The 16108-nt window shown below is 50.0% G+C and overlaps 1 protein-coding gene across 7 annotated transcripts in view; it reads left to right on the top strand.

Annotated features, from left to right (window-relative positions):
• The window catches only part of NDEL1 (nudE neurodevelopment protein 1 like 1), a 44374-nt gene that overhangs the window by 26309 nt on the left and 1957 nt on the right, over nt 1–16108 (top strand). For 2 of the 7 annotated variants that reach the window (XM_026520960.4, XM_026520959.4), the window contains exons 5-10: nt 1457–1593; nt 3396–3569; nt 7044–7135; nt 10455–10606; nt 13522–13556; nt 14446–14554. In XM_026520960.4, coding sequence (XP_026376745.1) covers nt 1457–1593; nt 3396–3569; nt 7044–7135; nt 10455–10606; nt 13522–13556; nt 14446–14554 — 699 coding nt within the window. Of the gene's footprint in view, nt 1–1456; nt 1594–3395; nt 3570–7043; nt 7136–10454; nt 10607–13220; nt 13477–13521; nt 13557–14445; nt 14555–16108 lie in introns of those variants that run through there. The other 5 variants (XM_048226467.2, XM_026520962.4, XM_048226465.2 and 2 more) reach the window with 3 other exon arrangements.

Here is a 16108-nt window from a genome sequence, read left to right as displayed (position 1 = left end):
TTTCCTCCCCTTCGGGTCCTGTGGTTGCTCCTATTGGTTTTTCTCTCAAGCCGGTGTCCTCCAGTCCTCTGTCTTTCCCTCCGTGCTCTCAGTCCTCCCACGCTTGTCGTGGGCCCCGAGTCTCCTACCTGCAGTCTGCAGTTTCTTCCTCCCCAGTCCATCTTTACATCCCTACTCCTCTTCATCCTCTTCAGCTTTAACACAAACCAGTGGATTTTCCCAGAACACTGCCTCCCTCACGGTTGTGCGGTGCGGCCTAGAGCGGCTCCCCGTTACTGTTGCTAAGCTTCACTGTGATTATAATTCGTTGTTTCTTAACCATTCCGAACTGAATTCCTAGTATTTTACGATGATTAATGTGTGAGTGACTCTTCAGTGCCTGACTCGATGCTAGAGTTGAGGATACCTTGGGTGTGACAGGTGTGGACATTGCACACCAGAAATGCGCTGGTGAAGAGAGTGTACCCGCGCTCGGGGCGTTGCGGTGGGAGCAGCTAGAGTGCCCTGGGGGAATGGGGGAAGTTCGCTGGCGTTCTGCTGAGTCTGCAAGGAGGGACGCAGCCAGCCAGGTGAGGAGGGAACGTGAAGGCAGGGAGGCTTGGCCGGCAGGACTCTTTCACTTTGACTGAAGTGCGGAGAGAGTGGCTGAACAGGTTGAGCCTGGAAGGTGGGCGGGCCGGTTGGGGAGAACCTTGCGCGCTCTCTTTGAAAGCCATTCCGGAGGCAATGAGGGGCTGTTTAAGGATTTTTTAAATGAAGGAGTAACATCAGATTTTGGTTTGAAAGGATAATCCTGAGGGATTGGAAGTAGGGAGGAGGACCATTTAGGAGTGAAGCAGGCGATGGATAAAGAATTAAACCAGGGCAGGAGGTTGGAGGAGAACAGATGGGGTTGAGTGACATTTCGACAGTTGATAGGACTTGATAACATTGGCCAGGGCATTGAGAGTTCTAGCTTGAGGTTAGGGAGCGTTATTTCTCTAGCAGGTAGCACACAGTGGGCGGGGGGCCCGTAGTAGGTGCATGTTAACCGTTTGTTGAATACGTAAGATGAGGAATGCAGAAAGAGGAGTTGGTAGGGACCTGGGGCTTGGTGTTTTAAACAAATTCTTAATGTACTCTAAAATTGTAAAGTTTTCTAATCTTGATTGTTCTCTGTTTAAAATCCAGTGGGGAGATATAATGTGTAGTAAATGGCCTTCCTCTTAAGGAACTGTAATGAATTTTGGTGGGAATTTAAGAGAATGTATTGAATGGCCAGAACTAATAGCAGAGATACTAAACGCCACCAGAGGTCAGAAGGGACTGGGATCATTCTCTTTCAGCTGAGCCAGGCTTTCTAGGTCAGGAAATGCCATGAGGTAGACCAACAGTTTCCCTTCGTATTGGCTATTTGCATGCTACTTATTTAATTCATGGACTCTCAATTTATTTTTTTGTTTTTTTTTATTTTTAGGGCAACAATAGTTTCACTGGAAGACTTTGAACAAAGGCTAAATCAGGCCATTGAACGCAATGCATTTTTAGAAAGCGAACTTGATGAAAAGGAATCTTTGTTGGTGTCCGTCCAACGGTTAAAGGATGAAGCAAGAGGTAAAACTGAAAGTTTATCCTTCACCTTACTATCCCCAAGCCCGAGTTCTAAGCTAGCTTCAGGATCCGCTTTTAAGCTGTGTACATTTATATGCTTTTGTCAGGCACTGCACTAAGTTCCTTTAGTTTCTTAATGCCTGCAGTGCCAATAAGAGGTAGGTAGTATTATCCCCATTTTATAGGTCAGAAAACTGAGGCATGGAGAGTTTGAGTTTTGTCCAAAGTCTTAGAACTTTTCAGTTGGGGGGTGCCTGGGTAGTTCAGTTGGTTAAGCATCTGCCTTCGGCTCAGGTCATGATCTTGGGGTCCTGGGATCGACCCCCGCATTGGGCTCCCTGCTCAGAGGGAGTCTATTTCTCTCTCTCCTTCTGCTCCTCCCCGCCCCCCCCCCCCCCGCTCGTGCTCTCTCTCTCAGATTAGAAAAAAAAAAAAAAAAAAAATCTTAAAAAACGTTTCAGTTGGTATTCAGACCCTGGTCTGTTTTCCAAAACCTTAACTCTGCTACCACTGCGTGGGTCCTGCTTGGCTTCTTTAGGTTTTTTCCTGTTTGGTTCCATGTAAATAATTTTGTATTAGGCATATAGTAACACTGCAGATGTGCACGCGTTATAAAGTAGGGACTATTTTCTTCTTTATGATATTCTGCATTCTATCACGTACTAAAAAAGAGGGAAGAAGAATTTTTTATTTTTATTTCTAAGATTTTATTTATTAGAGAGTGTAAGCAGGGGGGAGCAGCAGGCAGAGGGAGAGGGAGAAGTAGGCTCCCTATAGGGCAGGGAGCCTGATGGCGGGGCTCGATCCCAGAACCCTGGGATCATGACCTGAGCTGAAGGCAGACGCTTAACCAATGGAGCCACCCAGGCGCTCTGGGAAGAATTTTAAAGGAAAGTATATAATCACTATATGCATAATATGTATACAGCGGTCTAACTCCCCACCCCTCCCCCAGCCCCTGGAAACACCATTGTCCTTTCTGTGTCTATGAATCTGACAACTCTAGGAACCTCATGAATGTGGGGTCGTACAGTATCTGTCCTTCTGTGACGGGCTCATTTTCACTTAGCGTGATGTCCTGGAGTTCATCCATGTGGTAGCAGATGTCAGAGTGTCCTTCCTGTTTAAGGCCGAGTAAGATCACCTATGTGCACGTACCTCATTTTCTTTATTCATTACCCGTGGGTAGACGTTGGATACATACCCAGAGGTGGGATAACTTTGTATCCTTTTTAAACGCGTTCTGTAGGTCGGTTGTGTAACTGGAAAAGAAAATGTTAATTTTGGCTTAAAAATTCGGTATTTGAAAGCAAGAAAAAAATTACAACTATTTTGAATTACTTCCTTTCTAAAACAACATAGTGCATTTTGATAATTAAAAATACATTTAAAATTACAAAAATGTACTTCATTGATTTTGCAGTAATCCCCAAAGTACATTATTTCAAAATAAAAGCAAATGAGTTGAAAAGTATTTATTTTTGTGTCAGGCTCACTGCGAGTTCTTCTTTGGAATTCGCCCCCCCCCCTCCTTTTTTTTTTTTTTTTACACGTGTGAGCATAGTTAGCTGTTCTCTTAGGTAAGAGCATTTATGTCAGTCCTTGTATTTTTAAATTATTCTCAAAGACCATATAGACAATAGGGTTGTCATTTATGTACCCCGAAAAATAAAAAGTGTTACATGGGAAACCGTTTTCGAGAAATCGTCACTTAGGAAGAATGGCTTTATGGCGTTTCACAGGTGACTTGGCCGCATGGATTTGCTTCCTCTGGTGAGTTTTATTGCCTGTGCCCCATTTTGCAGACTTAAGACAAGAACTGGCAGTTCGGGAAAGACAACAGGAAGTAACCAGAAAGTCGGCCCCCAGTTCTCCCACCCTCGATTGTGAAAAGATGGACTCGGCGGTCCAGGCCTCACTTTCTTTGCCGGCCACTCCTGTTGGCAAGGGCACGGAGAACAGTTTTCCTTCACCGAAAGGTTTGCGACGACTTTTCTTTCTGAGCCTGCGGGAGAGAATGCAGCCGGGGAGGGTTCGCTGGGGAAGCAGAGCGAGGCGCGTGTAGCAGTGGCTTCGGCGTGGACGGCCGTGAGCTCACGCGCTCTGTGAGGCGCAAGAAGAGGTTGCACGGGGAGCGGGGCGACGGTGGCCACGTGTAAGATGAGCGGCTCAGTCCGTCGAGATGTTAAAAAGGTAAAGGTTTTCAGGGAAAGTCGATCTTTTGATGCTGGCAGTAATCCACGCTCAGGCCAGAAAATTGAAAAGAGAGTGGCCCGTCTGCCGTCTTACCCCTGAACGCCGACTGCTGCTAACCCCGACTCTCCGCCACGTGTGCTCGTTTGCGTTTGCACGCACCTCCTTGTTGCACCCGCCTTTGGGGGTCATCTGTAAACACGGTTTATTTCTTTTGCCACTGAACCGATCCCGGAGGACTAGACGCCTTCACACGCCCACGGTACCGAGACTGGTCGAGCTGCCAGTGAGACTCGTGTAAGACTGGCTCCGGCGGACACGGCCCTTCTCTTACACGCCCCCAGGGCTGCCGTTTTCAGAGGTGACATTTGGAGTCACCGATAACTAGTACTTAGAGAATGTTCTGTTGCCATCAGCAGAGGTGTTTTTTTTTGTTGTTGGTTTTTTTTTTTTGTTTTTTTTTAATCCAGATAAGCCGAAAAAGTGCTTAGCGGCCACTGCATAAAAGCTTGGAACAGAACCCAAAGCTCTTTATTTGGATTTGTTTAGTTTTTTTACAGCTTATAGACACTTCAGCAACTCCCACTCCTCCATACTTTTTTCTTCCCAAAATGAAGCTCTTTCTTCCCCTGTCTTTTTTAAAGAAAGGATTTTATCTTCCAGAGGGATAGGAGAAGGCTTTCTCTCTGGGCAGTTAGTGAAGGAAGCGTTCCGAGTCTGTGCCACCCAGTCCCGTAGCCACTAACCACGGGTGCCTGTTGACATTTTTATTAATGTGAGTTAAAATTTAAAATTCAGTGTCTCAGTTGCATTAGCCAAATTTCAGGTGCTCAGTAGCCCTTGAATAGAGAACTCGTCCCACCGTCACCTCGGTATAAGGTGAATTTGGTAGGAAGGATGAAAATGCCGGATAGTCATAGGTGTTGTTCTCTGTACTCGTGCTGGGTTCACTGCTGAGGCCCTAGAACAGGCCGGGGGTGTAGATGGCAGCGCTCGTCCGGAACCCTCACTGTCCATGTTTCAGAATGGCTACCTGGGCATTTGAGCATCTCAGAATCACCAACATTCGAGAATTAACAAAGGTTGGCTTTTAGGTACTAATTAGAATTCTGCAGCTAAGCTCTGAAAATCCGTTAGTTGAGCACGAATCCGAATAGTCTGGAGCTTCAGTCGAGGTTAATACCCAGAGAGGTGCACGTCCTGTAATAGCTCGTTAGGGTTTTAATTCAGGGACTTGGCTGCGGTGAGCCGGGTGAGGTCAGTGGGACACAGAGCTTGCTTTCTCTGCCACAGGATTAAGCTGTGTCAACCCCGAGGCAGGAATATCTGTCCAGGTAGACACATTTCTGGCCTGGACCTGATGGCATGAACTTTCACTAACCTGAAAGCCGCTGCGACCTGGCTCACAGCAGTGGCGTGACGGAGAAGTCAGCACAGGCCTGACGAGGAGCAGGAGATGAGAGAAACCAGTGCGAGATGGAGAGGGCTGAGCTCTGCGAAGTGGTCTGTCGCTAATTGCATTTTATTGATAACAGTGCCTGTTTCCAAAAAGCATTTAAGACAGCTTACCATAAAAGCCCAGATTTCATAATTTGAGAATAAGGGAAAGCGAGATCTGGAAGTCCCTGCTGAGAAAAGCGAAGCAGTTTATTTATATCCTGTCGCGCGCCTGTTGTACGCCGCGCATCCTGCTGGCTGCCGGGAGTCTCCTGGGGAATGAGGCGAAGTCCCTGCCTTCAGTGAGGTGATGGTCTGAAGGCCAAGGACAGCGACGAGCAGCAGGAGCCAAGCATTTACGTATTGATTAGCACTCTGTAGGAAGCAGATAAAAGAGTAGCAGCTAACATTTCGTGAGCACTTACTATGTGCTAGGTATTTAGAAAGTGCCTGAACTAATTTCAACTTGACAACGATTTTCTAAGTGCCGTTACCAGCACCACATACGGGCCCCCGACTAGAGCTCACTCAGCGTCAGAACGGCAGAGACGGCTTTGCGTCTTGCTCAAGAGCTCTTAACCATCGTGTATATCACCTCAAAAATCAATTGAAGAAATGTGCCTGACTGAAACCTTTGCTGAGGGGCGTGCAAGAAGTTGTGACTGTCACCCCGGACAACTGCGATTCTGAATGGGAAGCGGACAACTGCGATTCTGAACGGGAAGCCTGTTGCAGTAGCCGCTGTCCCCAAATCAGTCAGCAGTTTAAATTCCTAAAAAAAAAATCAACACAGGGTTTTTTAAGTTGGCAAGTTGATTTTTTAAAGTTACTCTGAAGAATAAATGTGGCAAGAAAAGTTCGAATTAGGTAATAACAAGATTTCTCCTTCAGGATACCATAGCATTTTAACATTGTAATAATGAAACCAGCGTATTTCTGGTGGAACAGACTAGGAATTTAATGGAACTAAAATATATAGGGAATTCAGAATATGTAAAGTGCCGTTTCAGATGAGACGAGTCTTCACGGCATGGTATTAGGACAACTGGCTCTCCATTTGGATGAAAAAAATTAAGATATTTGATGAATTAAATGATCTAAATGTAAAAAAAAGAATAGGAAAACATCAGGAGGAGATGTGAGCAACATTTTTATAACACTGAGGTGAGGAAGCCAAAACTTCCCCCACCAAAGCAGGAAGTTTGAAAGATAGATGCCACACCGTGAAATACAAGATTGAGGAGAGAAAGGGCGAATATCTGTGGTGTTTAGTGCCCTTGCCCATTGATTAAAGGAAAGACAAGCCAGTAGACAAAGTGCGGAGGATAAACATGATGTCCAGAAGAGGCTCAAATGTCTAGTTATTAAGGAAACAAAAGAGAAAACAAAATGACTATTAAATTGACCAAAAAAAAAAAGATAACGTCTAATATTATTAAGGCCGTAGCCACACAGATTGCTGACATTGGCACAACCTTTTCGGAGAGCATTTTGGCAGGATCTCTTAAGGTGAAAAAAAGGGGCCTGTCCTCTGACCCGGCAGTTCTATTTTGAGGACTCTCTTCTCTGGAAATTCTTGTCTAGATGTCTTAAGGATACGTGTCCTTTTAGCATCATTCGTGATGTAAAATTGGATCTAGTCTCAATATCCATCAGTGGAAGGAGACAGTTCAGCGTATTTATGGTGTCTCCACTTGATAGCTTCCGTCCCTCGTCTGGATACTGAATTGATTTGTCATCGAGCGTGTGCCGCTCAGTGACACCCGGCAACAAAAGGGAAAGACACCTGCAAGTGTCATCACTCACCTTTTCTTTCTCTCTAGCGATACCAAACGGTTTTGGTGCCAGTCCGCTAACTCCCTCCGCGAGGATATCGGCACTCAACATCGTGGGGGATCTCTTACGGAAAGTAGGGGTAAGTAGTCAGTTATTTAGCCCTAGATACTTAACTGCCACAGTGTTGATTTCTGAATTTGGAGCGAGAGAAGGGGAAAGGGTTCCTTCTGTGGTACAGGCTGTGATGAGACAGTGATCAGCCGAGACGGCTCCAGATAAACACGCCAGGGCTCGGGCTCGCTGGGGCCTCTGCAGAAGGCCCTGTGCGCTGCGCTCTGGAGATCCCCCTGGGCATTCCTCGGTTTCCCTTTGGCCGTTTCTACATCATGACTCCTCCGTCTTTTCCTGAGATAACTGTTCTCGGGCCTGCTGTGTTTTATACCACTCTTGGATCCTGTTCTTGCCGTGGTCCGCCCTCCCTGTGGCCTCCCCCTGAGCTTTCTCCCCGGAGGACGTCAGCACTGGCCCTCAGACGGGACTTTGTGGTCTTAGTCCCACCCGTCTCCCTGCTCCTTGGCCACTTCAGCTTCTGTGCTGTCTCCTTGGCTCTAACCTTGGCTTCCGGAACCTTGGCTTTTGAAATCTTACCCTTGTCTGTCTGCGTATTCAGTGTTTCGCTCTGTAGAATACCTGCTCTTTGACCTCACCAACAGCAGGGCTCTTGGGCTGAACTGAGTGAGAGCCGTCTCTTGCTTTCGTTTCTTTCCTGCTCACCGGTGATCCCACAGATGGCTTCTTCTGTCACTGCTGCCTCGTGGCTTTTAGGCCGTGGAGGAGACCTGCAGTCTGGCTCAGTGCAGCAGTCGCAGCTCTCCCCTGAATCTGGATCGCGGGAAGCGGTCAGATAACGGTGTGGATTGACGCCTCTGAGAAGTCGGCGTCTCGGGCGTGGGTTCCCTTTCCTGCTTCCCTGGGCCCCTTTTACCTCTCTTTTCAGTATTCTACCCCTGAAACTGCCCGCTGTCCGTCACCCCTTCACTTGTTTGTGAAAGACATTTTCTGACAAAAGCAGAAACTGCATTGTACTTTATGTAACGGAGAAATGGGAGGCCTTTTCTGGCTCATAAAATTATTTTTTGACCATCAGATTAAATTCTAAATCTGCATTTTAACATTGCTATAAAAAGCAACGTGCACAAATTGTTTCACACAGTCCATAGAGTAATTTTCCCTCCTAACATGACTGTTTTTAAAAATCCTGATTGTTGTAAGAGTGGTGGTGTTTGGCTCCATAGCTCAAAATAACGTGCTGATTTTTTGATGCCTCGACTTACCAACTTTAAGCAAAAAGATGACAAATTTAACTGCCACTTCCCACTTTTTAATTTTTTGTTCTTTTGGTAATTTTAAAACTTTAAATGGCATGCTTAAGCCTCTGTTTCTGGATTTATTAGACTGTATCTCAGCTCCCTGTTGTATGTGTGTCTTTCTTTCTGTCCCATCTTGAACTGTCCCATTAGTTGGTTCTGAAAATTGAAAATCAGCAGCTTCTCCAGTGTTCTGCCCATGTGTGGACTGTAGTCTGCAGAATCAGAGGAGGAGCCGGCTCCTGGGTTGCTTTCTCTCTGCCACTTAGCAGATGTTTCAGGCATTTTTTTAAATTATTTACTCAAAATCATACCAAGTGTCTTCATTTTTTTATCAGAGCTGACTTGTATGCTTTTTCCTTTTCCTGGCGTTTTTATTTACTTTCTTTTTCTTGTGGGTAGAAGAAACCTATCCTTTCTTGGCTGCATCTTGTGTCTGCGGCTTCTCACTCGGCGCCCTCTCTGCCGGGCGCTCTGAGGGGCTTGCAGGCTGGCGCACGGCCCCATTTCTCTCCCCGGGTTACTCCTGCCTGTTCCTGGGCTTCACGTCCCCCGTTCTCTGGTCCCTGTTTGTTTTGCATATGACGTTCCGTAATTTATTTAGAAGTGGTGCGGAAAGGTGACCTTGGGAGTCCTCGCACGGTTTGTCCATCCGGCTGACCGTCCGCCTTCCAAGATGTCATCGGGACTCTGGGTCTGCGGTTATCTGCCAGCCCCGCGTGCTCTTCGGAGTGTCTCCCTTTCTACCTCTTTGTCCTCCTTTGTCCCCGGACTTGAACTGGAGGCTCCAGCCCCACCCCTGCACCCTCCTCCACTGAGAAAGCAAGGCCATCTGATTCCCACTGTCCGTTCTCTTCTCTGACCTCTGTTGCTACCTCCTAATATCACCTCTGCTCGTAGCCATTCTTCCTCTTTATCTCAGTGGGCCAAGCGCCACGTTACTGCCCACGGCTAATTTTGTCCCTCTGGGCCTCGGATCCCATCCCTTCCAGCCCTCTCGCCGAGGTCTCCTGTGTTCTCAGCCTCTTACTGTATTTTAGTATTTGTACGTAATCTTTATGGATTACCCGTTAGGTTTCAGACACACACTTCCTATGTGACATTTGTGTATCACGTATTCTACAGGCTTTTAATCTTAAAAAGCAAAAGTAAAAGCAGCTACTCTTTAACCCCACGTCTGTCTTTGGCTGTCACCCTCCTTCTGTCTCCCTTTCCCAGCCGAGCTTTCTGAAAGCGTGTCTCCATTTATTGTTAGCGTTTTTGACCGCGCACCCGCTCCCCGCACACCCTGGTCTGACTCTCCTCCCCGCTCGCTCCACCAGAATTGCTCGCCGATGAGCCTCGGCTGCCCAACCCGACGGATGCTATTCTGCCCTGCTTTTCCTTGGAACATTCAACACTGGGTTTTTTAAATTTTTTTAGCTCTTTCCTCCCTTTGCTTCTCTGATGCTGTGTCAGGTCTGCTTCCTGCCTTCCCGCTCATTCCTCTTTGTCATCTGGTTGGGTCTTCATCTGCCCACCCTTCCAGGGTTGATTTTGTTCAGAGCTCTGTCCTTGAATTCCTGATCTCATCCTTCCCAGCCTTGCCGTCTGCTACCCTCCGGCTCTGGAATCTTCTACCACACTCTTTCCCCTGGTGCCGGACCCAGTACTTGCCCTTGCGTCTGTCCCTCCGAGGCCTCAGACCAGCTTGTGTCTGCTCTGTGATCACGTTCGGCAAGTGTGTGGATGGACGGATGTCTTGAATAAGGAAATTAATGGCTCTCCAATAGTCCCCCCCTCAGGAGGGAACACGGATGGGTCAGGAGACCTGGGATCTGCCTACTTTGCCTCAGTTTTCTTAGTTGTAAGGTCAGGAGTATGTCTGTATCCGTCAGTAATACCGAGAGGAATAACTGCATCATTCTGAGGTCATTAGGGGTCAGCGTAAACGTTCCCTCTTTCTGTCAGAGAGGTGACTGTGGCTTGAATGGCTACCGTTATCAACAAAGAGAGTGTAATTTTAGTCTTGAAATAGAAATGGTTTGAAATGCAGATTTTTATGTACAGCTACTGTTTTGACAAGCCAATCATTCCTCCTTCTTTCCGTAGGCTTTAGAATCCAAACTAGCAGCTTGCAGGAATTTTGCAAAGGACCAAGCATCACGAAAATCCTATATTTCAGGGAATGTGAACTGTGGGGGGATGAATAGCAGCAGTGCAAAGCTCTCTCGACCGGGACATACGTCTTTCTTTGACAAAGGGTAAGTCTTGGACTTTTTAAGTGATTTGTTTTTTTTTGAGTAGTAAAGTCGCATGTTATTCAGTGAGCTTATTGAACTTTGAAAAGCTAAACTCGGTTTGGTGAACCTCCCTGAAGCAGTATCATTCAGGTCTTAGGGGACATAAGTCTGTTGTTGTCTTCTGGTCCCCGTGGAGTCTGTTGCCCCGAGAACTCTGACGCTTTTGTCTTGGGAAGCAGACTCTTGCAAGGGAGCAGTGCCTAGGCTCTGGGAATTAAAGACGACTGGTAACAGTTCTTGTTCTCCAGGCGCTTAAAGGCTGGTGGATTTTCTTGGCTGATAGTCGGTAAGGGTAGAAGAGAGCACCGTGGTCGTGTATGTGCAGACTCTGCAAGAACCCTGTTGTCTGAAGATTTTAGAAAAGTATGAAACCACTGGATCGAATACAGTTTAGGGGACACACATTTTGTATGACGTGAAGATGTATTTTGGGGAATTGACAGTTTTTAAAAAAGTGGCATAAGACTGAAATAGTGGTACGTCCTTAATGCAAAACCGTTTCAGTTGGTGCAGAGGCGTGTAAGGAGAGAGTAGGTGTTTTCTGTTTTCACACTATTTTTGCATCCTTCCACTTACTCTTAGGCATGTAAAATCATACTTTTATGCATCTGCTATACGCTTGTAAATTTAATGGCATTAGACTTTAAATACGGCTCTGCAACCCGCTCCCCGCTCCCGCCCCCCATCGTGACTAGTGGGGCCAGTATCCCTCCCTGTCAGTGCACGGTGTTCCCCCTCAGGTCAAAAACACCACTGCGTGGTCGTGCTTCCACTGGCTGTGCCTTCACTTAGCTACCAGCCAGTCGGCTCCGGTGGTCGGGCTGTGCGGACCGGGTCCCGTCAGGTAGCTGCTGTCGGAACGGCGTCGGGCCACCTGCTCCCTTGCTCCCGTCGCTGTTTGGAGCTGGAGAGCCCGTTTGTTCTTGTTCTATGAAAACAGGACAGATAAAGTCCAGAGACGTTCACAGTTTCTTAAAGGAGCTTGTATTTTCTGCTTTCCTCAGTAACGGTGGCCCGTTCTGGAGGACTCGGCACACAGACCGCTCTGGAAAGCCTCTTTTTGTCGCCCCTGTGGATTAGAGTGTTCTGGTTTCTCTCTCTCCCTGAAGGGACTCCTACCCGAAGGGTACCTGTTCCATTAAGGAGCACATTCGAAAGTAGCAATATATAGATCAGAACTTCATTCTAACCACTGGGGTTCCTCAGGGGGAGTAAGTATAAAATTAACTGTCCTCAGGGTTAGGAGTTTCGGGCAACCTTGAGGAGCACCCATTTTATACTGTAACGGTGAGTGGAATACACAGATATTTCACACGGAAGTTGCCGTTTCTCCCAAGTAATACAGGGAAAGTTTTGAGGGTAGTCTTCACGAGCGTTGAAAACAGTACAAGTATTTTGTCTAGCGTGTAATTAAGCTCCAGTAGAACAGTCATGGGTCTTTGTCTGGAATCCTGTTTCTTGCCTCAGATGCCCTGTGACGCGAGAACGGGCAGGAACCAGAAACGGGTGGTTTGGGGCGATGCCTCTGACGCAGGGAGTCTCAGAACAGTCAGATGAAGGCGGGGTCGCCGTCTGTGCGGGCTCACTGCTCCTGGCTTCCACGTGGCCCGGGCACGCGGCACCGGGGCGCCGCTGGCCCACAGAGGGACCCCCGTCTCAGGGAGCTGGAGACGATGCAGGGTCACCCGGAACCAGGAGTTTGGGCTCTGTCATGGAGCCCCTGTCCCCTGAGGAACATTCTGGATGCACGTGCAGGCTTTATTTCCTGAACCGAACCTGGAGACGTGCTTCCCGAGAGAGACCGTTACAGACGATACTTAGTTTTGCTCTGAGTAGTACAAATTTTTAACTGTACTGTTTCCGTTACGGATTAACCGTGCTTCTGTGGGCTGGCCTCAGTGTTTAGTCGATACACTCAGCGGATTGTACGTCCACACTCCAGTATTAACCTGCTTCTTGAACCACGTGTGTCCCGTTGCCGTATTCCTGGAGCTAACTGTGCTTCCGCTGTTTGTACCTCCTCGCTGCTTTGCTCTGGTCCTGGCTTCCTTCTGCCCCGCCTGGCTTTGAACCCTGGCCTTTCCTCCTGCTGGCCTGCTGACTAGACAAAGTCATGATGGTGTGTACCAGCCGCGACAGGAAGGGGGGACGCGTCCCCACCCCCAGCTCCATTGTGGAGTCTGGCAGTTCAAAAATGCCATTTCGTACAGAAGTGTGCAAGTGGGGAGCTTGGAGTGGTAGCGTGGGAGAAAACTCCATTTTCAAAAGCCTTCAGCTCGAGCTTGCCTGCCCTCCTCCCACTGAGGAGTGTGTGCGCGGCACCGGCCCTGTGTCTCCCCGGCACTCCCAGAGACCTGCGGGGCGGGGGGGCTCAGCAGAGGAGGTGCGGGCGAACGCGCATGCGCCCGCCCCGCCCGCGAGGTCCTGTGATGCCGTGAGGCCTGCCCGCATGAAACCAGACGACACACCTTCTCATTAGGGGAGCGCATGTGGTTCGAAAATATTCTGTAAGTTCTGGTGGTTTGAGGGCTTCCTGGAAACAGGGTTTTATCTAGTCTGTGATGGCTTCTGCTAGGTTCTAGAATGTGGCTCTCTGGACCTCCTGCCTGGCCTTGCTCTGTGTCCTCCAACTACTGACAGCCCTTCGTGTCCCTCATCTGAACCTCACGTGTAGTACGCTCACTTGACTTCGCTCAAAAACGGTCTGTTTTCTCCATCGTTTTCATTCAGCCTCTTAAGTATCACTTGCCCCGATTTTGTAAGCGAGTGTGATCTCACTGGGGCTGTGTGTAGGTGGGCGTAGACCAATTGTAGGGCACGCTGTGAAAATAGTACTTGTATTACTGTTTAATGTTTTTTCCTTTTTTTTTTATTAGGCAAGAAAAAGTCATATTTCCCACGTTGTTCATGGGTAACTGAATTTGTTTGCTGTGCTCTTTTCCTCCTTTCTCCATCTGGGTGTGTGGTGGGAGTGCAGTAACACGCTGGTTTTACTAACTGCATGGGGCTGACTCCGCTTTAACCAACTTACAGCCCGGGCGTGAGCGCGGCAGTTCCGGCCTGACCCGACTCCGGCCCCTTAGTACTGGTTCAGCTGTGCAGAGCTCAAGGAGCTCGTGGCCGTGGTCCCTGGGCGGTGGTGGCCAGCAGGCCTGGCGGCGCTCCTGGTGTGGGGTTGGCGCTGTGGCCGTGCTGCTGCCGCCGGGAGTCTGGGTGTGGGGGTCGCGTGTCGCTGTCAGGCCCCGGGGTCACATTTGACTTGAGTTCCTTTTGACCAGAGTCTTCTGTTTTCTCAAGGCGGGCACCAGTGGTAATGGAGCCTTGCTGCCTGGGGACTCTCCCCTCTCTGCTCACTCTTGGATTCCCCGTGTGCATCGGGACAGGAGATGGAGACGTGTGTGTGCGTGTGTGTGTGTGTGTGTACACATGCGTGCGCGTGTGATCTGCCCTTTCAGGGAGGTGCATTTCCGTCTGCAGCGCTGGCTGGTGCTTGTCTGAGCGTCGGCTCCGTGGATCGGGAGCGAGTCCACTCCGACGCCAGCTCTGGCGCGTCTCTCTCCTGCCCGCGGCCGCACTCGGGTGCCCCGGCCCTTGCTGCCGATGGATTTGGTCTGCGTGCTCTGCTTTGTCACGATAGGCTTCTCGCCCTGCTGACCAGCTCCTCCCCTCTCTCCGCTTCTGCTGCTGCTGTTTCACCGCTGACCGGAGGCCCTGTGCTGAGCTCGATTCGCTATTTTTCACACTCTTGAGCCAGATGTTGGTGGTAAGACCATGACATTTCTGGAACCTTTTTTGGACAGACGATTCCCAGATCTGTCTCTGTCCCTGTGCGTTCCCTCTCCATTCAGTCCTGCGTTGTCCACTGGGACATTTCCCTGCGGCTCTTTTGCTGCTCCCGAAGCCCAAGTGGTGAGTACGCCTCTTGGAACCCTGCCCCCACGGCACGGCTTTGCCATCGCGGGAAGGGACCTCGCCAGACCGCTGCTTCCACCTGTGGGGTCCGCTTTCTTCTCCCTCTGGCCTTTTTCCGTCCCACTCCTCGCCTCAGAAGACAGTGCTAGGTGCGAGCCTGGCAGGTTATGCTCTCTGTGCTGCATCCAGCCTTCACGTCAAGGATTCTCATTTCTGTCCGCACAGGGAAATGGCCCGTCGAGTTTCTTGTTCTCCTTTTCTCTGCCGGTTGCCACTGCTTATTTTTCCCGTGAGAGCTGAGCCGCGTCGGGAGCACGAGAGTTGCTGCTCGCGGAGGGCCGTCAGGTGTCCTCCGGCCAGGAGGAGCCTGGGAAGGGGGACTGTGGCCTGGGCGCCCACTGACAGGTTCAGGGGGTGAGCTCAGGCTGGACTTTGCTTGCTTTGGTTTCTTCAGCAGAACAATAGGGATGAGTTTGCTGTTTTGTTGAAATGGTCTGTGTGGTTTGAGACTGTAAGAATCCCAGCCCGAAAACCTGCGCGTGGGGCCCTTGTCGTGGGGCTTCCACGTGTCCCTGTGGGATGGGGCCAGGTGGTCCTTGGCGCCCGGTGGGGCTTGTCCTGCGGCCGCCGTGCTCGGAGAGGCCGGAGTGTGATGTTCGCATGTTGGAAGCTGAGGCCGTGTGTGAGGCCCGCCTGGTTCTCGCTGAGGTTCTGGAACTAGCCAGACACATGGCAGACGGGCTGATGCTGTGAAGGCTGCAGGGGCACGCGGGCTGTGGGCCCGGCCCCGAGAAGAGGCACGGGCGCGGGTAGCCGTGGGAGGATGGGGACGGGTGGTGGGGAGGCCCAGAAAGAAAAGGGAAGGTCCTGGAGCACATCACTGAGGGAGGAAGTGGCGTTCCTGAGGCTCTCCTGTTGCTCTTGGCCTGTGTGTGGGCGGCTTGCTTTCCAGCTCAACTACTGTACCGGGAGGTTAGTTACTTGGGACGTTAACTCTTTCTTCAAAGGGGTCAGGGATCGTTCCTTGTCTCTGTGTGCCTGCTTCTCTGAGATCACACTTCTTCAGTGTATGGAACGGTACCTTTGTAGCGAATGTGTGGCACCCCCCCCCCCCCCCGCCTTTTTTAAGAGAACCTCTCTCCTTGAGCCTGTCCTCAAGTCCCGGGCCCCTCTGATGAGCAGGTGGGGGGACAGCGATGGCACGTATGGTGCACTGCAGCCCCCACAGTTGGCTGCACCCCCAAATTGCTACGGGACAAATCTTCCTGGGAAGGGCTTTGGTATGGAAGGGCTGGGCTGGCTTCCCGAGAGAGAGAGGTTCCAGGACTTGCGCTCCTTCCCTCGCTGCTTCTGGTGGCTGTGCGGCCCGGGGGCGGGGCCGGGGGCGGGGCCGGGGCGGGGCGGGGCCGGGTGCTCGCATCCCTGCGCCTGGGTGCTGGGCTGGCGCAGGCCCCGGCTGGGTTGGGGCGGGGCAGGGCACTCGCGCATCCGCAGAGACCCCTACCGATATTGCCAGACAATTTAACAGAGTTACTTTTCTCCCCTTTATGA

This window comes from Ursus arctos, unplaced genomic scaffold, assembly GCF_023065955.2.
Source record: "Ursus arctos isolate Adak ecotype North America unplaced genomic scaffold, UrsArc2.0 scaffold_14, whole genome shotgun sequence".
Classification (NCBI taxonomy): Eukaryota; Metazoa; Chordata; class Mammalia; order Carnivora; family Ursidae; genus Ursus; species Ursus arctos.
The sequence above is the reverse complement of the archived record's forward strand: the minus strand, read 5'-3'. Positions and strand labels throughout refer to the sequence as shown.